This window comes from Rhamphochromis longiceps, linkage group LG15 (assembly GCF_057381845.1).
Source record: "Rhamphochromis longiceps isolate RC_006_pf linkage group LG15, R_longiceps_female_GT1.1, whole genome shotgun sequence".
NCBI lineage: Eukaryota > Metazoa > Chordata > Actinopteri > Cichliformes > Cichlidae > Rhamphochromis > Rhamphochromis longiceps.
The window spans coordinates 38971327-38997186 of record NC_140571.1 but is presented as its reverse complement, the minus strand read 5'-3'; the positions used below and the strand labels follow the sequence as shown (position 1 = coordinate 38997186).

At 38.6% G+C, this 25860-nt stretch overlaps 1 protein-coding gene across 1 annotated transcript in view; it reads right to left on the bottom strand.

Annotated features, from left to right (window-relative positions):
- LOC146653164 (adhesion G protein-coupled receptor D2) overlaps nucleotides 1–22091 on the bottom strand; it is a 93967-nt gene extending 71876 nt beyond the window's left edge. The window contains exons 1-20 of the mRNA XM_085383234.1: nucleotides 21973–22091; nucleotides 21842–21878; nucleotides 21013–21037; nucleotides 19962–20186; nucleotides 19062–19703; nucleotides 15088–15195; nucleotides 14749–14822; nucleotides 13755–14045; nucleotides 13112–13223; nucleotides 12859–13005; nucleotides 12597–12699; nucleotides 12318–12426; nucleotides 12023–12078; nucleotides 11704–11830; nucleotides 9812–9915; nucleotides 7995–8097; nucleotides 7310–7463; nucleotides 6974–7107; nucleotides 6666–6781; nucleotides 5354–5474 (exon numbers count right to left, since the gene is read on the bottom strand). Coding sequence (XP_085239360.1) covers nucleotides 5354–5474; nucleotides 6666–6781; nucleotides 6974–7107; nucleotides 7310–7463; nucleotides 7995–8097; nucleotides 9812–9915; nucleotides 11704–11830; nucleotides 12023–12078; nucleotides 12318–12426; nucleotides 12597–12699; nucleotides 12859–13005; nucleotides 13112–13223; nucleotides 13755–14045; nucleotides 14749–14822; nucleotides 15088–15195; nucleotides 19062–19703; nucleotides 19962–20186; nucleotides 21013–21037; nucleotides 21842–21877 — 2787 coding nt within the window. The 5' untranslated portion in view covers nucleotide 21878; nucleotides 21973–22091. The remainder of the gene's footprint in view (nucleotides 1–5353; nucleotides 5475–6665; nucleotides 6782–6973; nucleotides 7108–7309; nucleotides 7464–7994; nucleotides 8098–9811; nucleotides 9916–11703; nucleotides 11831–12022; nucleotides 12079–12317; nucleotides 12427–12596; nucleotides 12700–12858; nucleotides 13006–13111; nucleotides 13224–13754; nucleotides 14046–14748; nucleotides 14823–15087; nucleotides 15196–19061; nucleotides 19704–19961; nucleotides 20187–21012; nucleotides 21038–21841; nucleotides 21879–21972) is intronic.
- Between the last annotated feature and the right edge of the window lie 3769 nt (nucleotides 22092–25860).

The following is a 25860-nucleotide window of genomic DNA, read 5'->3' as shown; positions in this document are numbered from 1 at the left end:
GGAAAATTAATTTGAGCTCTGAAATATTTACAAGCCAGAGCATTGCATTTAAGAACATGAAAATCTTTTTTTAAATTCTTGATTTTTTTTTGACTTGATGTTTGCATGGCAAAGCTGAGGACCATTAGCAAAATTACACTTTTGCACAGGCAGCGCATTGCTTGATCTATCAGCAAATATCTAACTGAGCTGGTACTTGTAAACTGGGCAAATTTAAATGAAAGCATAAAAAAATACACTGTGCATTTTTCTCATCTCACATTCAGACAGGAAGTGGAATTAAAACTGAATGTGAGGTCTTTTAAATTTGTTTGAGACATTTTTACCTGAAAGGGATAAAGCGTTGGCAGGCAAAACTGGATACAGATCGGTGATTCTGTGTTAAAGCTGTCGGTTTGTATTTTGGGGCAACATTAAGTACTTTTCTGTTTAGCTGAGAGCTCGTTAAGTTACGAGTGTTTAATCTTTAAAAACATTTGCTGTGGTTTTTCACTTCCACTTGGTCAGTCAGCGTGAGCAGAGGTCAGATATTAGCATATTATAAAGTCCAGTCAATGCAGTAACATCCAGTTACACTAAATCTGTTAACATCAAATTTAATCTCAATTTTTTTACAGAAGTAATCTCTGATGTTTTGTAGTCTCTGACCTACTGAGCAAAGAGGAGAAATCACCTCTTCTCGAACAATCGCTTCAGATGCTGTAAAAGCATGGCTCACTTATACAGCAAATCTCCCATATGGCAAAAATCAATAAGCGGTGCGAGACTCTATTGATCATATCTGTATCACGGATGCATACTGACGTCCACCAGCCAAGCGCGTGTAAATGTGTGTTGATGTAAGTGGACTGAGTAGAGGAGTTCATTACAATGCAAACAATATTTTTTTTGAAACCTTTAGCTGCTTTAAAATTACACCTCAGTCTTCCTTTGGATTATCAGGAGTGTTTTATTTACTTTGTGAGCATCTGAAGTGAAGTAACTGGAGTGCAATGCAATGTTATCATAAGCAAAGGGAAGAAGTGGAGGCGGGGGGAGGGGACAGTTACACGGACCAACTTTTTGGCAAAACCAAACCAGCATACAACTGCCTCATTCTTCCTTGGTGTGTACAAATATCTCTTCTAAAGTCATCTTTATCCCACAGGGATAGAACACCTGTAGACTCGCCGCCGTGTTCATGTCATTAAAAAAAAAAGAAAATGTTGTTGTCATCAATTCCTATGATATAAAAGAACTTAATGTGATATGAATGAAACAGCTCAGATAAATTATCTCAATGATTTCTCTATATATTTGCAATGTAACGACAAGGCACAGGGCTGCCCTCCGCAGGAAGCGAATGGCCATAACAGAAATAAAAGGATGCATTCTTGAAAAAAACCCAAAAAACTGAAAACAAACCACAGGGACTCGTTGCGCTCTCCACGACTTACTGAGAACAATCGTTACCCTAACATTTTCTTTCCAACTCCGTAACTTCCTTCCTCTCTACTTTGTTTTCTCCCTTGCCTCTTTTCATCCCCCCGCCCGCCCAATGTCTCTCTCGGCACCTCAAAGTTATTGATAGTTTAAAGTTATGGGCTAATAATAAGATGGACACTGCATGGCCAGGAGCCTATTATACCCAGGTAATGGATAGTGAGGGGATTTTGAATGACATTGCCAAGAGATTGGATGACGGAGGATGGAGCAATTTATGGCCTCCCCAAAGAGCCCCTGTTCCCCTTTTCGCTCTCGCTGACACGCGCACACGCTATTCGCTGCTATTTATCTCTAGCTTGATAAGGAGGCAGATGAGGCATGTCTGCATTTATGGTGAAGATGTTCATAAAAACTACCGGCTCAGAGCAGGAAGTTAGAACTGAGTCGGGGGGACATCATGTCTGCTCCAAACTCCACATGGTTCTCTTTAAAAACTAAAATGCCATATATTAGTTTTTCATTTCTGATGTGTTTGGTTTGACATGAAATGTGACTTGCAGCTGTTGCTGTGGGTTTTTACATCTACTGAGCATTAGAAGTGTTTACAATAGTGCCGCATTGACCGATACTCCCTAAAATAAAAATATTTCTCTATAGCTTTACAAGAAAGCACTACACACGAGCCATCGGACCAATCAAGAAAAATATCAACATTTCTGCCTTCTTGTTTTGCCAAACAGAATTATTAAACAACTCAAATAACTTCTGCACAGATGACACGCACATGTCGGATACTTTCACCCAAAACGAAGCAGCAGCGAGGGATGAGATTCAGAGCCCTCGCTGCACAGAGAAGCAGACGTACAGTGCATCTGTGTGCCCGGTCTTCAGTATGTTTGCTCGTAATGGCCCGCTGCAGCTGGTTTGCACTGAGAAATAACAGTAAGGGTAGACATACTTCAGGAAGAAGGGAGCAGGAAGAAGACGAGCGAGGAGGGCACGAGGGAGAGCAATGAAAAAGGCTTGTCAACATTATCTGTTTTATTGATTTAACAGTAAAGGCTTGCCGCTTAAGCTTTATGTTGCTTTGGCTGGCCCATTGAAAATACAACAGCTGCAAATAAAAAACGATTTCCTAAAAAACCTGAACGTTCTTATTTATTTATTTGCTTTTCTTTTTTCTTTTTTTTAAAGCTTATTCCTATCGCCCACTCACTAGCTCAGGTTGTGCATGCATCGTTGTTAGGGTTTTACACATTTCATCATTTTTACGAGCATCATTACAGAGGGACCATATTTTGCTGGACTCTCCCACACCAAAGGGATCCATGACACTATAGAAGGCAATAGCATCTACACGACCGTAGTGATACACTGTAACACAAGGTTTAATTAACATATTAAGAGGGTCATTAAACAAAATTAAAATATAAACACAGGCTCAATTAAACACAAGAAAATCTTTAAGCCTAAACCTTCAAATCATAAAAATTTTAGCCTTTGGAATTTTTTTTTATTTTTTTTATTTCTGTCATTATTTTTTTACATTCTATAAACTGCAGCTGACCAAAAAAGAATCATATGAATCTTTCAGTGTTTTCTGCAAGTTAAAATTGTTTAGTCAAACATATATGGACCTCATCTGTTGAATTTGTTTAAAACAGATGCTCACACAGAACCTAACCTAGAACAGAAGTCACTCAAAAGTGTAGGGATAACAGTTAAACGGTTTATAGTGGCACCTGCAAGCAGAGATGGCTGAGGAGGAATTATTAATGATGACTGTCCTGATTACAGGATCAGTTCATCAATTCAGTCACTGGAGAACGAATCATGGTACCAGATTTTTCACGGTTGTGCAAGAGAAAAATATCCAAACTCGGCTGAACAACGTGGGGCCAAAATCAAAAGTCTTCTGCAGACAATGAATTTCTGTACAAAGAGTCATGAGAGTTTATTCGGCAGCTGTCAAGATATTTCAGTATGGACAAAAGTTTGACCAACACCCACAAGCAGACACTGATAGAACAACTTAGAGTTACTTTTTGGCGAATAGGAAAAGTAAAAATACCATGCTGACTCCCCTTCCTCCCCAGGTTATCTGACTTTTGTCAGTAAAGAAAATTAAAGCACAAACATGAGCATGTTGGAGCACATTTACACCAACAACCCTCTTAAACCTTTTTAATTATTTCATTTGTTTTTAGCATGTTGTCTGGTAGCTCGTTTCATAGGTGAAGTAAAAATTCTCCATCTTTAATTGTCACAGTGAGAACAGCGGGGTCAAAAGAGTAGAGTGCAGCCTGGTAGGGTTCCTGAAAGAGCCACTATGTAGCTCTTTTATCACAGAGCAGCTGGGTATTACCACAGGCCTCTTATTGCTGCCCAAAAATCCCAACAGCACCAAGACACACACACACAAACACACAAAGGAACTATGCATGGTCTGTCCATTACCTTTGAAAGTATGTAGTAAGACAAAGAAAATATAATCTGTGATGTCAAAAGTGTAACTGCAAATATTTCATTTCTTTATTTAAACCTAGAGCCTGAGGCGAGCCGTCTCTGAGGCTGCTTATTTTACATTTTGATCCCAAACTTTGCCATTTTGCAATATACCCACAATACATTGCTGGAAAGAAAACCAGAGATCCAAGAGAATAACAGAGGCTGGATAGCGGCAGACACGCCACTGCATGGAAAAGAATAGAAATCCATGTTATGCATTAGCATGCAAAGCAGTGCATTTGTATAATAAGAGCCCAGAAAGAAAACCTTCTTCATTAATTACTGTCGACACAGAAAAAAATATAATGAGATATGAGGGAGAAACAGAAACTATTTATGGTAACCAAGGAGCCGGACGTAAGGATCAGACCGCAGCTGAAACCTCTATTGATTTTCCCTTTAAATATACAACTCAATTAAAGATACAGCTGATTAAAAGACAACTACAAATCGCAGCAGCAGATCTGGAGACGCTGCCGAGGCTGGCTGACCCGGGGCCGCCCGCTGCAGTGAGAGAATTACATGATTTCATATCCGAGGCTTCCCCGCAATCACTGCTGAGGAAAGTAAGGCTTCAGATAACTCTTTTTTTTGTTTGTTTCATATTGTGACCATTTTAAAATGGAGCCGTAATGGCCACAGACACACCTCATGAATTTTGTTGTATTATTTTAAACAGTGCCAATAAAAAATATATATATATATATATATATCTTTGTTCAAAGTTTGTGGCAGTCAAACTGCTAACTTTCAGCACTAAAAGCCTAAAAACCAACGTTGATAAGGCACAAAAAAACAAGAGTAATGCTGACCTCTGAATACATAAAACACAAATAATCAAACAAACAATACAAACCCACTTTCCTTGTTAAAATGAAGCACCTCCTTAACACAAGCCAGACCGGAGCTCTTTTTTTCCCCTTTCTGCCTCAGCCTTGTCACTGACAAATAAAAACCTTGACAGTCTGTGTACCCTCACCATGCGAGAAGGGCAGAATTACAATGTATAATGGAAAACCTTTCTGTTTCTCACTGATGAAAAAAAGCTGTTAAAAGTCTGAACTTTTTTTCAAGTTGTTCAAAAGTTTTCGCCACAGCCTTATTCCATTTTTTTTCTTTATGACAAGATTTTCAAAAATACGTGCGATATGAAGGTACTTCTCTCATTGGAGATATTACAACTGAGAGAATTATGCATGCTTGGATTTGTTTATTTCAAAAGACGTCTCATTGTAATTATAGTGTAAATAACAAGCGTATTATTTCTATACGCTATAATCAATACAGATCGCCAGGCGAGCTTTTGCATGCGTAAACGTATTGCAGTCACGACTGATATTATTTTCCCGAATATTGTTTAGGTTTCGAGACTTTCACACACTGAACACAACATCTGTGAGCTGAGTGTGTGTGTGTGTACCTGTAGGGAGTTTAGGAGGATGAAGACGTAGGCCATTACAATGGATAGAGGAACCAAAACACCGCACAGCCACGTCAGTCCAAGGATGGGCAGCAACACCAACACTGCTTTCACTGCAGCCCTGTACCCACAAACACAACAACCAATCACACCACTCTAAAGTAGCTGATTGAGCTGAGCAAACCACGTAAAATGTATTTAATTATTTCCTTCAGGTTCTCCTTCTGATCATCTATTCAATTTCCAACTTTCCCAACTTTTTATTTTTTTTTGTCAAAACTGAGAAGCTCCGGTGAGCCAGTTGTTCCATATACAAGCCTATACAGCTGGAAGGCTCACGGGGTGAAAACTTCCCACCTTAAATCCACCTTAATTCTGTTTAGAGTGGAATTAGCGTTCCGCTTAGGTGACCGCCAAACCACAACAGCTGTCTGTGTGTTCTCGTGTGTGTGACATGGCATGCGACGGGCCCTAGTTTATTCAGCGGAGGAATGTGTTTGAGTTTCCGAGATGGCTGCCACCCAGGCAAATAGTTCAAGGCCTGTTTTGAAAACCTTCATAAAGCACCTACTGTGAGCCCCAGTGGACTAAGGTAGGTTCAAACACGCCCACAATCATGATTTCATCTGCTAGGATTACATAGAAGCTTGCAGGATTTTACTCCAATCCCACTGAAGTGAAAAGACAGCAGGGACGCAGCCTGGGATGGTGCTTTTGTACTGACATCACAGTGCAACAGCAACGGAGACGTCAGTGTACCAAGGCAGGTTTAGCAATGGTAGATGGTATGGAACAAGAAACGTTAACTGTACAAAACTCCGGGACTTGAGTTAGTGATTTGCACGCATGCTACATTTCAAATTAACACTAAATTAATCCAAACTAAAATAAGTTAACAAACATATCATATGTATTTATATATTTTTCTTTTAAATTGAAAGAATATAAATTTGTCAGTTAGTAACATAATCTTTCAATTCCAAACAACACCATAGTTTGAATTATTTCTATGACATAAGCAGAAGTTAAATATACTGTTGCAAGACAATATATACAATTTGGCAGGACTTAAACGATATTAAACACTGAGAGTATAACATTGCAATCAGTTAAGTCCTTTATATGGCTATCACTAATAAAATCCACTCAAAAGTATTCCTCTCTCTCGCCTGATAAACAAAAGCCACTGATTTAAAATGACAAAATGCAGTACAAAATCACTTAATGACTACAGCTTGTCCGTTTCAAGGCCTCTGGCCGAGGCCAATACACATTAAAAAGAGGACAAATGGTGCCTCCTTGTGGTTGGTACCTGATCTGCTCATACGTTCGCTCCACCGGACTGGCTCCCATGGCCAACATGATGGACCTTCTCTTGGCTGTGGAGATTGTGATGACCACAACCCTGGTTAATACCAATATGTTCACCTTCAAAATAAAATCAGGAGAGTACAGAAATGAGGAAGAAGCAAAGATTCCACAGAGACCGTCATAAAAGAAAGTAAATACAAATATCTAAGGAGAGGTAGTAACATTAGGTTTTATAGTCCAAAACTATCATCCCTGTTATGCTCTATTTTAACAACATCAGTTCAGCTAATTATAATTCAATTTGCTGACCATGATGATGAAGATGACAGGCCCAGCAAAACCCCAGATAATGCCATTCTGCAGACTGAGCCAGCAGTAGTCATCAGCCGAGTACTTGCTCGGGGCTGACGCTAGTGTGATGGTGACTATCAGCACAGGCAGACCTGGTTAGATTGAGAGGTTTTAAAAAATACACACAGAGGAGGTAAAAGCACTGATGTTTTGTTGAATCGCACATATAGAGAGTCAGTTAGAGCACTGCACATTACACAGTGTGACAAATCAACTACTTCCACAAGAAAAACCTGGCAGCCCGTCTGCATGTGTAACGATAAGGAACAATTTGGTTTGGTCATGTAACTGTACCCCAGCCGATGAGATAGTAATATTTCATATGTTGCTCCTCGCTTAGGTTGACTGCAACCACCTTGCTCCAGAGCAGCAGACCCTCCACCAGCATCCAGCTAAATGCCGCCATGAAGAAGAGATGGAGCAGCGCCGCCACGAGCGTACAAGCCACCTTACAACACACAAGCACAGGCATAAACATAAGATTTGTCATTATGAGATGAAAGTTGCATTAGTGATACTAAGTAATAAAAGTCAAGAATGGCTACAAGCCTTAACTACACACACAAATGAAAAATGTTTAAACTGTATGTTTAAGACGAAATATCCCATTGACATCATTATCAATCCCACGATCACAAGATAACTGTATGCATGCTTTTGTAGCCTCTATTCAGCAAATGTTAGTTTGTGTAAATGAATGATTATGATTTATTTGCAATAGGAATTAAAAACCAACTAAAGACATGTTTTTTCATTTAGACAGTCATTTCAAATATTTCTAAGCTTCAGCTAAATACTGCACAATTCATATGTAGGTGTTATAAATGCTCTGTATTTTCTTAAATCTAGATTTAAATCACTTGCTTGTTTCACTGTAAAAATACTGCAAATAGGTGTAACTCTAACAATATTTAATGATACCCTCTATAAAGGTTATGAAATCTGCAAACCTACTTTTAAAAATCAACATAACATTTACCTTGTTGTGAATGGCTGAGCCGCTGCACAGCAGAATCACCTGGGCACAGATAAGGGCAACGAACAGGTTCTTGTGAATGGACGTCCTGTCGGATTTGGGGATACTGTGGATACAGAGGGGGATAACAAAACCTCATCCAAAGGAAGATATATGCTATGGAGCCTGCTTACACAGCATTGCACCAATCAAATGCTATCTCAGTTATACTGCTAAGATAAGATAAGATAAGATAAGATAAGATAAGATAAATTTTATTGTCATTGTGCAGTCATACCTAGTACAATAGTACAACAAAATTGGAAGCTATCCCACGTCGACACTACACAAAACTGTTACCCTATTTCTCTGGTTTTGCAACATTGCTGTTTAACACATGTCACCAATAACATCAATCGAAATGTAAGACAGAGGAGCCACCAGTCATAAATGAGCCAAATATCTGGTCATAAGAGACAGATAGCTGTAACAGACACTATGGTATGTGTAGTGGTCTTGCACTTGCGTGTTTTACATGATTATATTAAGGTAAACAAGAAGGGAAGCTGGTACATAATATCACTATGCTCCGGTGCTACACTTCTCAAAAATAGCAGCAGATTGATCAACAGTTAACTGGAATGCTGCCTTCAGGCGGCTGCAGGGATTAGATAAAAGAAAAGCTTTTCATACAGAATAAAGGAGCAGAACTAAGAATTGTGCAGAATCTCACTAATTCACAGATTGACTTGGTTCTGAGATGTGACGTAAAATACTGACAACGTGCTTTGTGCCTTCTACCCCCCCACCTGTTCGCATAACTAACTGAAAATGTCAATGGCACCACAATAAGGAAACCATATATGTCACTGTTTCCTCAAACACCCAAAAAGATCAAAACAACTACTCGTATTAATTAATCAATACATTGAATATTTCCATCTCAGACTGAAATATCAAACAGAAAACAGAAAAACAAGAGACAGCTGAAACTGGCTGAGAGGTAAATTAACTAGAGAGCCTCTCATTATCTGCCCATCAGGCTCATTTCATGTCTGCATCACTGCTTGAGACCACTGTAATCCCGCCGCATGAATACAAGCGTCCTCGGCTTTGTGAGCCTCAGCTTTGTCTCTGGTTGCGAGTGAATTTAAGCGCACAAACACATGTACATCATACATCAGCGCGCGTGAAACGCGAGCCTGCGCTCTCTGTTTTTAGGGCAGTCGTAAATTGCCGAGGCAGCTCCTCTCCAGCTGATCGCGATCCCTCAATGACCGTAATGTTAATTAACAGCTAGAGAATGCCACCATAAACCTTCAGGGTGGACTCACATGTAGACAACAGTAATTACTGGATTAGCACAAGTCAATACTATCATAGCTTTAGGAACAGAGCAGCAACGATACTACTGATCAGTTATCTCAGCGTGTCTTTCTTATAACATGGCAATGCCCAAAAAGGTGTAAAAAATACACAAAAAAATGCCTAAATGATATTTGTGCTACATAAATTCCATATAATGAGTCCAAATTATAAGCTTTTAGCATTTTCAAGACCACTATTATAAAGAGAGTTTTTTGCTATTTTGACTTTGGAAATAATGATGAACCTGTTTTCAAAAGTATGTAGGTACTTGAGCAACACAATACAGTATACAACATAAAATATGTATAGCAGAACCACTGCATCTGCTTGACACCAGGTGTAAAAAGTGACTGCTGTGTTTAGCAGCACAGAAAAAGGTGAGGCTGCTTTGCGTCTCGTGGCTCAGGCAGACAGAAAACAGGCAGCTATTTTCGCATCATAGGCAAGCAGGTCAGGAAAAATCAGTTACTTACTCCAGCACAGTGAACAGCATCAAGGTCACCACCAGAGCACACAGAGATGCGCCACAGCCAATGAATGTCAGCTTGGTCAAAATAAGCTCTTCCTCTGGACTCCACTGGGACAGAAAGGAAAGGCAAGTTGTGGGAGAAAGACAAAAGAGGGGAGAATGTTGTCAGAGAGTCCTAGAGGTTGACGAGAAGCCGTCCAATATCTGAAAAATCCCTCATTTGATCTGAAAGAAAGTGATTTCTTACGTCATCGCTATACATAAATGGTTGCATTTTTATAAACTCAAAATCTTGCCGATGGTATTGCTCTTTGATGAACTTACAAACTTTTATGTTCTTCAGGTAAACAGAGAGAATAGCTGTACTACATTCTACATCCTTCAACACAACAGGCGCAGTATGAGTGACACCTGCTGGCAGACATCATGTACTGCAAATCCTATCCCCAAGATCGAATATTAAACTGGATCTTGATTTAGACAAGCAGTCACGGTAAAAAGTAATTCAAATACATTTAATTCGGTTTTATTTATATAGCATTAAATCACAACAACAGTCACCTTAAAGTGCTTTGTATTGAAAGTTAAAAACCCTACAATAATAAAGAATAAAGTACATTCTCCATCAGCTATAATACTATACCGTATTAGGACATTTATTCAAAATGTATTCCTTACCAGGTCTTAGATGAACAATAAAAGACCTACTATATCACGTCACTATTTATTTAACACAAACTAGAGCAAAATGCAGAAGCAGTATGTGAAAAACTAAGTGCAACTTAAGGCCCAGCAGCTTGTAGAAACACCTTGATCTGCAATAACTTGAAGTAACTTTAATTGTTTCTCACATTTTTCTCATTTTGGGCAAGCTACTGAGCCCAAGTTGTTCTCATTTGCATCTATCAGAGTATGAAGGTGAGATAGACAGAAAGTCCTTACCTAGAAAAAGCATAGAAAAAAAGTTCCTTTATGAATAGGTGCAAATGGGCTAATAAGGTAAGTTGTACAAAATGCTTTGAGTGCTCAGGTAGAGTAGAAAAGTGCTACATTTGTCATTTACCAACGGCTGCTAGGTGCACAAATCATCACCTCTCCACCACTGTACTTGACAGTTGGTATGAGGTGTTGGTGCCGACATGCTGTGTTTAGTTTTCTCCAAAGGCGGTTCTGTGCATTCTGGCCAAACATCTCCACTTGGGTCTCATGGCTTGCACAACTGTGATTTTGCAAATGCAAAATTGCATGAAATGTTCATCAAATGTACTTTCATGAACTTTAGCATCATAACTGAGGCCTGAAGTGTAGCTTTGGGGTTTTCTCTGAACATTATCTGAATTTGAAAGCAGACCTGAATGCTCCAGACCAGCCAACTGCTAAAACATCTGCTTTTATAGAGGTGGGCACACTTATCAATAACATTTATTCACTTCTATTTGCTTAGCAGCCACTTACCATCACAGTGTGTGAATGTGTGTGTGAATGGGTGGATGACTGGATATGTAAAGCGCTTTGGGGTCCTTAGGGACTAGTAAAGCGCTATATAAATACAGGCCATTTACCATTTAATATGTATGGAAGACGTAACAGTGCACTTAGTTTATCATACACTGCTTTCGCATTTTGGCCTAATATTTGATAAATTAATAAAGATGTGGTGTAATGTGACACGTCTGAGACTATACTTACCTCATTTTAAACCCTGATTATTTTTATTATTCCGGATATGCGATGCCATTTTTACTATGAATATGAAATGTATCATAATATACATGTTGTAAAAAAAATGCACCACATAACTCATACCTTTACAAGATTGTTCACAGTTTACCTTAAATAACCTAAAACTTGATGTGTGTGATTTAAATGGGGGCATCACAATCGAGCTCAAGTTACCTGTGATTCGAGGTAATTCATCAGCACTGCAAAGTTTGTTGTATGGTTACACAAACAGGACGTGACACTAGAGCCATCAAGGATCACTGTGCAGCCTTCACTGGACCAGCTACTGGTATTGGTGTGCCTATACACAAGCACAAACACACTCACTGGTAAAGAATCACACTCATATTTAGGACTGAGACATCCTGCAGGGATAGTGACATGTCTTATAAAACATCAAACAATAGGCTACTTCCTACATCATTTATCGAATTAATTGAAATAATACAATTTTCAGGCATAGTCATGTGACTGTGCTGTTGGTCAAACTTACGTCAGGCTGAAATTCCAGAAGGCACAAACAGGAATAACTCTCTTTGAATACTCCACCTAGAAACAGAATAATGTTTGCACTTGTTTTAATCTTTATCCTCGTTTTAATTTATCTGTGGTTGGTCATCAAACTTTGGCTTATTCTAAATGACTATTTCTTTCTATTCCATGTGCTGCTTGCTAAGTGATGAAAATTACTGTAAAATAAAATGCTGTAACTTATTTTTAATAAACGAAAATTGCATAGCTGCTAATATCATGCTGTGTGACATCCTCTGCACAATAGGCTGCGCCACCTGTGATGATGAAAGGGTGTACTTGACAGCAACAGGTATGGTTTCGGGGTTCGAGGCATGGCGGACCGTGGCTGATATGATAGCCGATGCTAGATCTCCTGGGAGAGTTCTGGGAAAACAGGCAATGGTTATCACTGAGATACATCTTACATAATCAATTCAAACTACAACCATCAGATTAATCCCCATGCTTTAGAGTAAAAGTGGCTGAATCCAGACCACAAAGATAAGATAAGAAATTACAGTTCATTAAAAACAGAGAAACAAACAACAGGAAACCTTTTCACTTTCTCTTGGTCACTCAGTGCAGACTCCTTTGTTCCTGATACAATGTCACTGAACTGGTTGTAATGGGTATGAATAAATATCACCTCCTCATATCCTGTTTAGAGATAGTGGACAAAAACACTGTGTGGGTCAGTGGTTCATCTAGGTGAGCATCTAACAATGTAATATGTGTCTATAGCATTTGTAGTGTAAACTAACGGTTACGGTTAGCCTCTAGAACAAGTGCATTTCCGTGTGTGTGTGTGTTTACTACCTAGCGTGTGTATCCTCTGGAGCTCGGTCTCAGGAATGAGCAACTCATCGTGGCTACTGCTGCTGGGCTTGTGAGAGCCAAACGCAGATGGCTTGTAGACTTGATTACAGCTCTCCTGGGACAGCTTCTGCCACTTCATGTACACATCTGACAGCCAAGCAGATGCAATGACAATATTAACAGAAACCATAAGTTAGAAAGCCAAGAGCCACCAAATGTTTCGATCATTGCGCGCGTGTGTGTGTCCTTTCACCTATATTCTTGGTAGAAAGACTCAAGCTTCTTCCCTTAGTACAAAGCATCTCTGCAAAAGCTTCAGTGAACTTATCAATGGTCTTGACAAGCGTAAATGGGCCAATGTTGACCTGAACAAATCGATCAAACACAGGTTAATGGAGGTGAAGAGCTATCTTTGGAGAGTAGATTATATTTAAGTAAGTAAGCAGGGCGCCTCAAAGCAACAGAGTCCTGGGTTATGTATGCACCAGCTGGCTGGGGCCTGCATGTCCTATGTAATTGCCTGTTTGTGCAACATAAGCATGAATAGTTGTCTCTGTGTGTTGGCCCTGTGATAGATATAGATGGTGACATATCCAGGGTGTACCCAGCAAGTAATTAAATCTAAATCCGCATTATAAATAAAGGATAGAAACACAGACTGTTAAGTGATGCAAACAGGTTTCTTATGTATAGTTAAGAAACAACTTTAAATTCTTTTCTGATGGATTAAATAAGGTTCTCATAGTCCGTATGCGCTTAAATCCCAGGGTACACTAATTTGCTACAATGCTTTTAATAATTTAAGGAGGTAAAATGTTATTAAACACACAATTTTAATTAAGTAAAAAAATTGGAGGATTTCACAGAGATATCATCACAGAAACATTACGCCTCACCCCATCATCCGTCAGACCCATCCACTGTGAAGCCATGCGTGGCTCCAGGATCAGACTCGCAATATTTAGATAGTTGGTGGCAATGGACACCATGACCTCTGTGGCATTATCTCCGGCAGAGTGAAATCTAGCTGGTGGAGTTACGTCCATCATCTGAGAGAGGTAGAAAACATCGTTGGCGGTCAGGAGGAGTGGGCCACTTGCCTCTATTTTATGTAGGACAGCTTGGGTCAGCTGCTGCAGCAAGGTCAATTTGTCCCAGGAGCTGTTAGCACCCACCGCTCCTGTTACCTGAATAAACAGAATAGAACAAAGTTATAACATTAACTTAACTGCTGATTCACTGGTCCTTTTATACTTCAATCACTTCTATTCACTAAGCATTCTTAGGTGATTCTCTGGGATTTTGATCCTAACAAATGTGCAAAGTTGAGATGATGACTCTCCTAAAATTGGATCAGATAGTTCCAAGAGTTTCTTAAGTGTGTCAATTTTTTACTTGGATACATCTTCCACAAAACAGCTTAATTGGAGATAAAGTATCGTAATTTCAGGAGTGGGACCACGCCTCCAGACACGCTCCTTCTGGTTCTTATCTATATATGTTCCCCCAGTTCTACAAGTTGTCATTCTCGTTTATGTGCCCCACCCTCCCTCTCCTTTTCAATTCTTTAACTTCTTCACTTCTATTTAGTACATGGGGATCTGCCAGGCCTGGGAGCCAGTCCCCTTTGAGGCCTTCCCCAAACCGCAGCTCAATTCATGTCCAAGCCATTCACCTTTACCTACTAAAACACTGTCAACCCCAAAATGAGGACGTGGGCCCAGCGAGTGAAATGAAACGTAAATAATCAAAGAATATTCTTTTTGGGGGATTTTTTAGCACGTGTTAACTTGGTGATCTGCTCACTAACATGAATACTTGGTAGTTTATCAGACTGTACCACCACTGCACTACCTAATAACCACCTCAAAGCTCAACAGGCTGACTCACAGGTTTATTGATGAGATCCTTGTTCAGCCTCCTGAAGAATGGTGCCTTTGGTAAACTGAAAACACCCAGCTTCTCTGCAGAGACGGACAAATATAATATAATATAATATAATATAATATAATATAATATAATATAATATAATATAATATAATGTAATATAATGTAATATAATATAATATAATATAATATAATATAATATAATATAATATACTGCAATCCATTAGCACACAAAAGCACACACAGCACCCTAAAAACCTATTTAAAAATAATTTAAAAGCAAGAAAACTGAATTGCATAATTCAATCACATTTGTTGATGCACAATAATTATTATCTGTACCTCGCCTACACTGACAGACAGCTCCTCTGGAGGAGTTGCATTTGGCTAGGCGGGAATGCTCCGTGACGGGGTCAAAAATGCCGCACTCTTCATCGGTTCTCTGGCTCTCTGCAAACATGGTGAAGGGAATAGTGAGGCTTATACATATTATTAAGCTGTTGAAAATCGCGTAGGGAAATATCAATATTGATATTATGCTGATAGACAGTAGTTTGGATAATACAAAATAGAGAAATGTTGCAAATGTGAGACATTTCATACAGGAAACTAACAATACACAGCAGTGCTTAAACTAATCAACAAGTCTACAAATACAATATAATAAGGTGTAACTGGGTGAATTCAAATTGACCCAGATAGGCATAACCTGACCTGCTCTCCCCGTTAGAAATGGAGTAAGTTTGTTAACTTGGCTAAGTATAAATATTGCACTAATAGTAAATTAAACATGGTTTCAAATTACTCATTTGTAGTTAGCAAATGCTTCTGGATATTTTACTCAACATGCATACCCATAATAGACCCATATTTTGTACCCTCATACCTAACAAACCTTTCTATAATATATCCATATATCTATATTATTGCCAATATATATTTGGTAATATATCTATTATGGCTAAAGCACTTATGGATGCAAACTGCATTTCGGTGCCTTGTACTTGTGACATGTGCAATGACAATAAAGTTGAATTCTATTCTATTCTATTTTATCACTCTAGGCATCTATTTTTCCATTGTAGCATTTTAAAATCTGTTTTGCTTTATTCATATTAAAATATTTTACTTGTATACTAAAACACTGTATGAATATATATATATATGTTTATGTATATCTTAGTTTTTATTCACTGCTAGCAGAATCTGGACACATATCGTAAGCTTTTATTTTGGTCTGCAACACATCATACTAAATCTGTTTTATTGAATGTAAATAAATGTACATAAAAGCAGAATGCAATGATCAGCAAATCTTTTGAAGCCTATATTTGATTAAAAATAGCAGAAAATACATTAATCAAATGTAGTTTTTCTGAGGAAGAATTTATGATTGTTATGAATTTGATGCCAGGATCAGAAGAAAAAAAACTAAGACAGGGGAAGCAAACGGCTAGGGAAGTTGTGTACTAAACTAAACTAATTTAAAAAGAAATTTTAATAATTAAATGGTAAAATGGTAAATGGTCTGTATTTGTATAGCGCTTTACTAAAGGACATCTTACAAATGATTAGGCTTAACATGATTTGATCCATGATCTTACAGGCACACATAGTAGAAACTAGGGACTAAAAGTTAACCATCCCCAGGAGCCTACAGGTGGATGCTGGGGTGGCTGAGGGGTCGACATAACGGGAAATGATGAAGGACAGCAGCAACATTATGTAGGCCATCAAATTCGGAGGGTGCATTTTAAAATTTCTGGTTAATACATGAGGATAGTCCAGCATGTTATGTTGTAGCTCTATACTATCGAAACAAACATGTCTTTCCTGGGGCTGAGCTCCTTTAAAATAGACTGGGGTCAAGTGGGACACTGTCCTGTTCTAGCTAAAGATAAGAGTATACAATTAATACTTAATATACAACTCAAAAGCCAACAACTGTGATGTTTGGGGGATTACTAAAAGCCCCATTGACAATGAAAGACGAATAGAGGTTTTGGAGCACCACAGGCAGCCATACTGATGACTTATGGTACACTAAGGAATATCACGGCTCAAAAGCATCTTTTTGCTGCGATTTAATATTAAAAGTAACTGTGACCACCGATATTCTCTAATGCAGCGGTCCCCAACCTTTTTTGCGCCACGGTTTATGCCCGACAATATTTTCACGGACCGGCCTTTAAGGTGTCGTGGAAAAATACAACAAAATAAAACTAGTACCGGTACTGAAAAAAAAGAAGAGTTATTCATAACACACGTGAAAAGACCCAGGAAAACAGAGTTAAGGATAAAAACGATAACAAAATAACGCTGAACACCGATAAAAACCCTGAAAACCATACATTTCACACCTGACCCTCAACTCTCGCGGCCCGGTACCAAACGACTCACGGACCGGTACCGGTCCGAGGCCCGGGGGTTGGGGACCGCTGCTCTAATGTATTTGGACTTTTTAGTGAATTGATCACACCCAGGACGACCTGTTTGTTGCAGCAATACAATACCAAACCGCATTCAACATAGCTCTCCAGTAAAAGAAAAGTCTGAGCGCTAAGCTGAATGAAACTGGTCTTGGCATGTGCTGGCATTCGATTCAAACTGAGCAGGAGTGGAGCTGTAGATCAAAGTTATTGCTTTTATATATGCTAAAGCACAGTCATGGTTATAAACTGCTAGATGATGTTATTTAGTATAAAATGATGTTTAACTTCTAAGTGTAAAGCTGATATTATTTCTAATAATAATAATTTGTATCCATAGAGGACTTTTCCATGTTATACCTTGTTGCCACAACATTAGAAGCAAGAGTTTATAAGGTGCTGGCTTGACCCATATATTCTCCAGGTTTCAATATGACTGAACATATGTGGTATGCGCTGGAAAAACATGTGTAAACTCTTGAAGGCTCCGCTTTCCAGCTCACAGGACTGGATCAGCCACTAACGCCTCTGTCCCAGATAACACACAATGCTTTTCGGGGCCTTGTGAAGTCCACGCCAAGCCATAATTGCTCTGGATGTACAAATGGTGATCTAGCCAGTATTTGGCAGGAGTTTTTAATGTTGATGCTGGATTGTGTATGTCTGAGATGGTTTGATGAGGAAGAGAGAGAGAGGGAAAAATGAACCCGCCTGACAGAGTAGCAGGCAGTGCCAAGATCTTTCAAGTCCAGTAACTGAAGGAAGGCAACAGCCACCCTACAAACATTACATTGATCGCATTAAATACACACAAACACACAGAGATAGTCTTTAAAAGACCTGCAATTAAATTCTGATTGTGTGAGAGAAAATAAGTGACTGAATTCCAACACGCTGCCTTTCTACACGCTCGGCTCCAGCAGGGAAAGGGAGATTTTTGGAATTTCACTGCTCATTAGAGACCATGATGTCAGAAGGGGAGACGTCTGTTTTGAAGGGTGGGACTCGGGGTGATATGAGTCAAAAAGCATTTACCAGAAACATCAGCAGCCCCACCAGCTGCCAATTACAACTTGGTCACTAGCTCCCTTATTCATTTTAGGGAGGAAGGAAGGGAGGGAGGGAGACAGATGCTGAGAGTGTGCCTGTGTTTGTTTACTAATGTTTAAAACTTGAATAATAAATGGTCATTGGTTGCCACTATAGCAAACACGACATAACATGTGATCATAGGATATTTACACATCTAGTTGTTGTTTTTTTAAATCTGTAAATGATCTGATTTTGTAAAAGAGCCAATAAAAATAAAATGAATGACATTTAACAGTTTTAGTTACATTTTTTTTTAATACTAAGAGATGTCATTTATGATTAAACTGCTTCTGTGCAGTTAAACAGTTTCACTATTTCATGACATCACTTTTGGTTCTAGAAGTCAAAGCATTTTTAGACTTTTTAGATGTGATCATATTATGACTGGTTAATAATGTGGGTGTAGAAGATGATGGGACAGAGACTGAGGGTTATATCAGTAATATAGGTGGAGTTAACTACAACAGGCCAGCTTAGATCTTTTGTTATGTCTGACGTTACTGAAATGATTGCAGTCAAAAATGACTTTCAAATGGACTCTCTGTAATCGTTTTTCTGTACAGCAGCTCCACCCAGGCCCAGTGCCAACCTACTTAAATTGCAAACACCAAGTATAAGTAATTCTACCGCTGGAGCTTGTGGATAGATTGAGTCTCTTTTGTCTTTTATAGTCTAAATAACACAAAACTCCATACTTTCCTCTAGTTGGTGAATAAATTTGCTATAATAATACATAGCCTTTAAAAACCCTTCAGCTTTTGACCATGTCGTCTGATTGCATCCTGATTAATGTACCTTGACATGGGCTGTCACTCCACTGCTTTGTAAGGGAGGTCTCTATTTCCATTGCTGCTTCGCTCCACTTGAACACCAGCCCAGAGGAAACGGGTGAGCACTTCTTTTCCATGCTGGAAATTTCGCTGCTGTTCAGTACCCGATTCCAAATGTGGAGTTCTGTTATGCTCCCCGAGAATGATTCGTCACTCTTAAATGACCCCCCAAAGGTGTCCTGCTCCTGCCCGATAATGAAAAAGCCACCATTTTCAATGCTGTCCATACTGTTTAGGCCTTCAGCCGCATACACAACGTGACCATGAGCATATATTGCCCAGCGTCCACCATTCTGGCTCCAAGAAACGCAGACAGAGTGCCAGGAGTCATCATAGTTGAAGGCGTCATGGTAAGGCCCGTGAATGCCATGGACGAGCAGAGCCAGCTGCACAGGCTTGCCCTGGTTCAGGTTTGCACGGAGCTGGAACTCATTAATATATGACGGAATGGAATATGAAAAGACTGTGGAATGGCCAGAGCAGTGCGGATTGAAGCGCAGAAGGGTGCAAACAGTCAATGATCCCATGGAGGGGAAGCTGTACCGAAGACGGGCATGCGTCCTGTTCGAGCGCCCAGTGAAATTTAGAATGAGGGTCTTGGAGGACGCTTTGGTGTCACCACAGAGAGAGAGAGAGGGAAAAAAAAGACTATTAAGAAAAAATGCTGTCACAAATATTGGAAAAGATAGGAGCTAATTATAAAAAAATCACTTTGCAATCCTATTTTTACTGTAAACAGCTGGAAAACATTTAAATGATTAAGTAAGCAGGAATTTGTCTGGACAAGAAAAGCAAAAAGAAAACAATTTATAAAAGGACCAGCACTAATGTCAATGCAAAGTTTTAAAAAACCTACTAAACCTACTTGTGATGCGTGTTATGACTTTCTTGGCAATCCACACAGACTGAGAGATGTTCAAGGATTTTAAAAATTTGGTAAGCTCCCGGTTTTCTTCTGCGTTGGAGACAGTAGCTAACGCCCCAGTGCGCTGCTTACACATTTCTCCAGCCCTGTTCCACTGCAGGCTGTCAGGAACATAGGCATAGTAGGATACATCACAAACCTGGGTGATGGTTTCCAGGAGAAAGGCTGCTCAAAAAAAGAAGAAACGTGAGAAGACAGGTAAGGAGGTGTGGCCAAACTGAAGTGGTAAAATACAGACTAAAACTGACTGAGATTCAAGTGAAGTTTTAATCCTGCCCATATCCTGACCAGGGCTTTGTTGTTATTATTATTATGGTTACAATATCAGCAGTGCCAACACGACCAATTATATTTGTGAGAACAGGCCAGACATGCTTGTTTATCATACAAATGACATCTAATGAAATTTTTCATTCAACATTTGAACGAGTCCATTTTCCAAACCTCTCGGTTCATGCAGAGGAGGGTTAGGGTTTAAAGCACCTGCCAGTTCTCAACTTTGGTTTTTATGCTATTTACAACTAACCATCAGCCAGAAAATAGTATAAACATACAAACAAAAAACCCACCTCTACTACTGTCCTGCATCTCACTCTGGCTTGTTATTCTTATATTTATTTTATATTTAGTTTAGTTATTTTAGTTGTTCGTTTTCCCGAAAACAAAAACACAAAAAAACTATAGTACCTAGGACTGAAGTGCAAATGGAGACCTTTAATTCAAGTGGTTTTGCAGTTGCACATTATCAGAGGCTCAAAATTAACTGGCAAGCAGTTTCAGACAAACAAAGCAGTTGATTCATGATCATTCATCATTGGGGTGAAACAAAACAAAATAACCCCCCACACACAAACACACACACACACAAACACACACACACACAAACACACATTTTAATCATATGTATCATAAATGACTGCAGTTCCTAGTTTAGTTACATCATGGGTGAAGAGAGAGAGAGAGAGAGAGAGAGAGAGAGAGAGAGCCTCACCTGCTTTATAGCTGTGAAAGCAAACCTGTAAGACAAGCACAGGTGTTTATGTAGCTAATTTTTAAAGGTATAAAATAATAAAGATAACTGGGCACCTGTTCACTAAGGAGTGCAGCAAGTGCCAAAATGAATTAAACTATACATCATTAAATAATTAATTGGGCCGGGAATTAATTAAAGTTTGAAGTAATTAATAAATTCAGTACATTAATAATGATTAAGTAGTAATTCACTTCATTTAAAATGTTTGATGCATATTTTACTTACTTTGAATTTTAATCAATTAATGATTGTCCCATTTGATTATTCGCCATAATTAATGATGCATTTATCTTTCAACTATTTAATTATATTTACTTTTTTTAATTTAACTACTTGTTTGGTTAAATAATTATGGCACTCGTGGTCCTCCATAATATCACTGCCAGCCTAGCCTCCTCGTGTTTTTTGTAAAGTATTCCTTTAAAAGACTATTTCATATAAAGTAGACATTAATAAAACTGTTGACCATCCAGCTGTGCTACTTTCACAGAAGTCCGTTCATTGTATTTCTCTAAAATTATGATAGTTTCTTGGGAAAACTCACACTGTTCACAAGACATGTTTACAAAAAAATGACAAGTGAGAAAAAGTGACAGCGACCAAAATGAATCCTCTCGACTAACAAAAGGTTTCTGATTTTCTTTACCTTCTCGAAACAAGTGAACCGCTTCAGGTATAAAACCTTTTTTGCCCCAGTTTGTTTGAGGAGAAATGAGCTCATTTAAAAGATGACAAAAAATGTAATAAGAAAAAAACATAAAAACACAAAGATGTGCCAGCTACTCACAAGCAGGCCCAGACTGCAGAACAATATCCTTTGCATCCTGAAATTAAATATATGCACATTAGCAGGGAATCCAATTCGGTTTCCTGCTCCTACGAGTCCTTGTTTCAGTTAAGCAAAGCAGCTGTTTTTACCTGAATTATTCGCTCCTTTTTGTGCGTCTTCACATCTCAAGTCGTAGAGTTTACCCAAGTTTTCTTCTCTGCTGTGTGCTCACAGCCGCTTACTAAAGTACAAGAAGACTACCAGCCGCAGCAGACTCCCGAGAGTATGCAAGGAGGATGCAGAGGCAGGCAGCAGTAGAGAGGCGTGGGTGTTGTTGAAGTCGGCAGAGCGGGGTTATAAAAGTAAGGTTCGGGGACCTCCGGAGGCCTTACAGCTTTTCCCGACTGGTCTCTTTAAATGTTAGGCTTCCACTCATCAGCAAATGTAAATCTATCTAGCAGTCCAAGTTAACTGGACTGGACAATCTATAGGTTGTCAAAATTTATTATGAGGATAAGGAAAACCTTATATACATACATCAGCATAACTTTGTGTTGAACCTTGGGGGGTCAAGATCTCTGTCTAAATAAATAAATAAATCTGGGTAAATTCCCAGATGATTAACCCTTTAAGACCTACCATAGAATCAAGTCCGCCAGAGCTTATATAATATTTTTACATGGTGTAGTGCCATTTTTGGGAGCATTTCAAGTTGCTATCAATACAACCATTATACCCCAAATTTTAATAATATGTTTGCATTAAGTGCATAGAAATTACATAAATTGCGAAAAAAGTGCAATAAACTACAAAAAAATTGAAAACCGTTTCTGCTTTTTTAACATATATTTCTAGTTAGAGAAATTTAAGAGGCTTATCCCTCAAAACTGTAAATACAAAAAAGTTGCACAAAATAGTTTCCTACCACAGGAAATTAATTTTGAGTGTCTTCATAGTTTTATTTTTGAAATACACCAATTTTTATACACTGCAGGAAAAACGAAAATAAATATTATACTGCAAATTTGCAAAAAAGCAGCATGTGCATCAAAATAAACTATTTCCAGCAGTGCAATATGAGTCCTAAGCATCCCAGAAACGACACAGAAAGTCATAAAGTCAAACATAACTTTTAAAAAGACCAGTATAGGCCCTGAGGCCCTGATGGTAAAAAAGACTACATTTCCGCGAAAATGACGTCACTTCCGGTTTCGGGCAGGTAATGGCGGAAATGCAAAAGTTCGCGCTGACATCTATTCCAACGTAGGAAGTGTTATGAACAGCTGATCGGATCGGCAAGGCGTGTTTCTGGAATATTATGTTTTTGTTCCTGCAAGCGCTTTTTATACAGTTTTTGCAAAGCTTTATGTGGAAGGAAACCGTGACCTAGGACAAGCTGATGGCATAAGATGTAAGTACAACTCCTCCGGTTTCATATGCAAAAAAAATTATTGCGCTAGCTTACGTGATTGCAGAGCTACCGGGATTTAAAAATAGTTACGCAAAACAGAGCGTGCCCGCTCCGACCGGCTCTAAAGGGTTAAACATGCAACTATTTTGCTGGTAATACCTGAAATTGACTAAAGAAAATCAACAGCCTAATTATGCAAGATAATTCATAATTTTATTGGGGGGGGGGGGTATATTGGGGGGATCATAACCCCCCCCCCCCAAACCCCCTGGAAATTACGTCCCTGTATGCATAACTGGTGCTGTTGGAGCTGAAACTAGAAGACTGGCTGCTTTGTATTTACTGTGAAGTGAGTGTAGTGCAGGGACATCTTTAAAAAAATTATGAGCTAACAATCAGTGATGGAATAACAGCGTTACAAGTAACCGCATTACTAACGGGGTTACTTTTTTCAGTAACGAGTAATCTAACTAATTACTATTTCTATCGTTGCAATGCCGTTACCGTTACTAACAAGAAAATGCGATGCGGTGGCATTACCATTTTACTATTTTGAAGCTGTCTTCAGCTTACCGCATCCTATATCAGTGGCAGGGAAGTAGCTGTAAGTAATCTGGGCGCTACAGCTTTAAGCAGCTGCGCTGCGCATTTGGTTGTTTAGATAGAGGGGGAAGTTTTAGGAGTGACGGCGAGAGAGAAAGAGAGAGAGAGAAAGAAAGACAGGAGAAAAAGAGAGAGAGAGAGTTTTGAGATCTGACAGATTTGTGACGTTTAGCGTGTTTGGAGTGTGTAGTTAATGTGTTGTCTTGTGACTGCTGTCTCCAGGTAGAAAACAGGAGTGATACACCTGCTGTCAGGCCTGCAGCTATCAGGCTGTGATGTTCTTCTTTATAGTGGACAGAAATTTTTGGAGTGGCACAAATAATTTGTGTGGCATCTTATTGAATCTAGAAAACCCGATTGTTATGTAAATAGTTTAAAATAGTTGTAAAAAAAAGAAAAAAAGAAAAAAAAGAGGGGTAAAAGGTGGCTGCAAATAGCTTTGTTGTTTGCAAAACTTGTGCATATGATTTTTAAAATTGACTATTTATATTTACATTTAAAGTTATGAAATATGTTTCATTAAACATGTTTGTGGTTGTTACAGTAAAAATATAACTTTTTCTACTCAGATTTTAAGTTTTTTGTCTGATTTGAGATCAATTGTGTTAATACAATATGTCAAAATGAAAACATAACTGTAAATTCAGACGAGTGTGGTTGTGCTGAAAAGGATGATACCAAACAAGGCAAAGTAAATAGTTTTTAAAGGTGAAATGTAGATGTAAAATCAAAAGTAGTTAAAAATAGCCAATTATACCCTGCACCCCAGAGGGTTAAAACATTTTTTTTTAAAGTGACACAATAGTTACTTTTCAAGTAATTAATTACTTTTAGAATCTTGTAACTCAGTTACTAATTCAGTTACTTTTTTAAAGAAGTAACTAGTAACTATAATTAATTACTTTTTCAAAGTAATTAAGCCCAACACTGCTGACAATAAATAAATAAATAAATAAATAAATAAATAAATAAATAAATAAAATCCTATAAATTCACACATTTCTCTGTTCCAAACAATAGGACCAACCAAGCCTGTGTCATTATTTGGTCAATAGCAGCTTGAAGCACCCCATTCCCAAAGTCAGGTCAGGAGTACTGTGGCTAACTTCTTTCTGAAAATCCCATGGGCCACACCAAATCTTAAATTATCACTCTAAACAAAATCTATCAGAAAGTTATGCATTTACTTGAAAATGTTATTAAAACCCATAAACAACGCAGGTTGTTAGCTGTTGCCATTGCTACCCAGTTATATGCAAAGAGGTAAGACAAATGTGTGACCTACCTGCTATATCACAAACGAGCCACCTTATATGTTTCAATTAACTTTTCATATAAATAAATACATTAATTTCTAAATATTTACCAGTAGTACATACTTGTGAGTAATTTCAAACTGGATTTCTGATGTACCCACAGTACCTTTGCAACCCACACTTTGGGCATCGCGACCAATAGTAGAATCATGACTGAGGAGAACATTAATGGACCTATGCAGTTCAGACCTTGGGAAGTAGGCTACTTATTAGCTCATGAGGCTCTCTCCAAAGCACTTGAAACTTGTAAATTTTTTATAAATGTACTGTGTGTTTATAGATATTATCCATGCCAGTTTGTGATGTGGATTAAGAAAGGTTGTTTATGCTTGAAGCAAACTGTCACAGTTGGCTGCCCGATTTTGTCGAGCATCTCCTCTGGAACTGACCCAGAATAGGCACAAACATCTCACACAGTATAAGACTCTTCTAATAAAATAATAAGTTCAAGGTACTTAGAGAATGTGCACATTTCCCACTGTAAATGTAGTCCACAACATGTTTCACCTCTTAATCTTTTGAGTTTGCTATATGACGGGTTGCTGTGGACCCCAGGTTTGTGAATGCAATAACTCAAGAATGAGGTAAATGAGGTAACACAGAATTTTCAAATCAATACCATGGTTGTATCTACTGAAAATCTCTGTAAGGCTTAAATCTCAGGGACCTTGACTTCAATTTCAGAGCTCAACTTTTCTAAAGAAAAG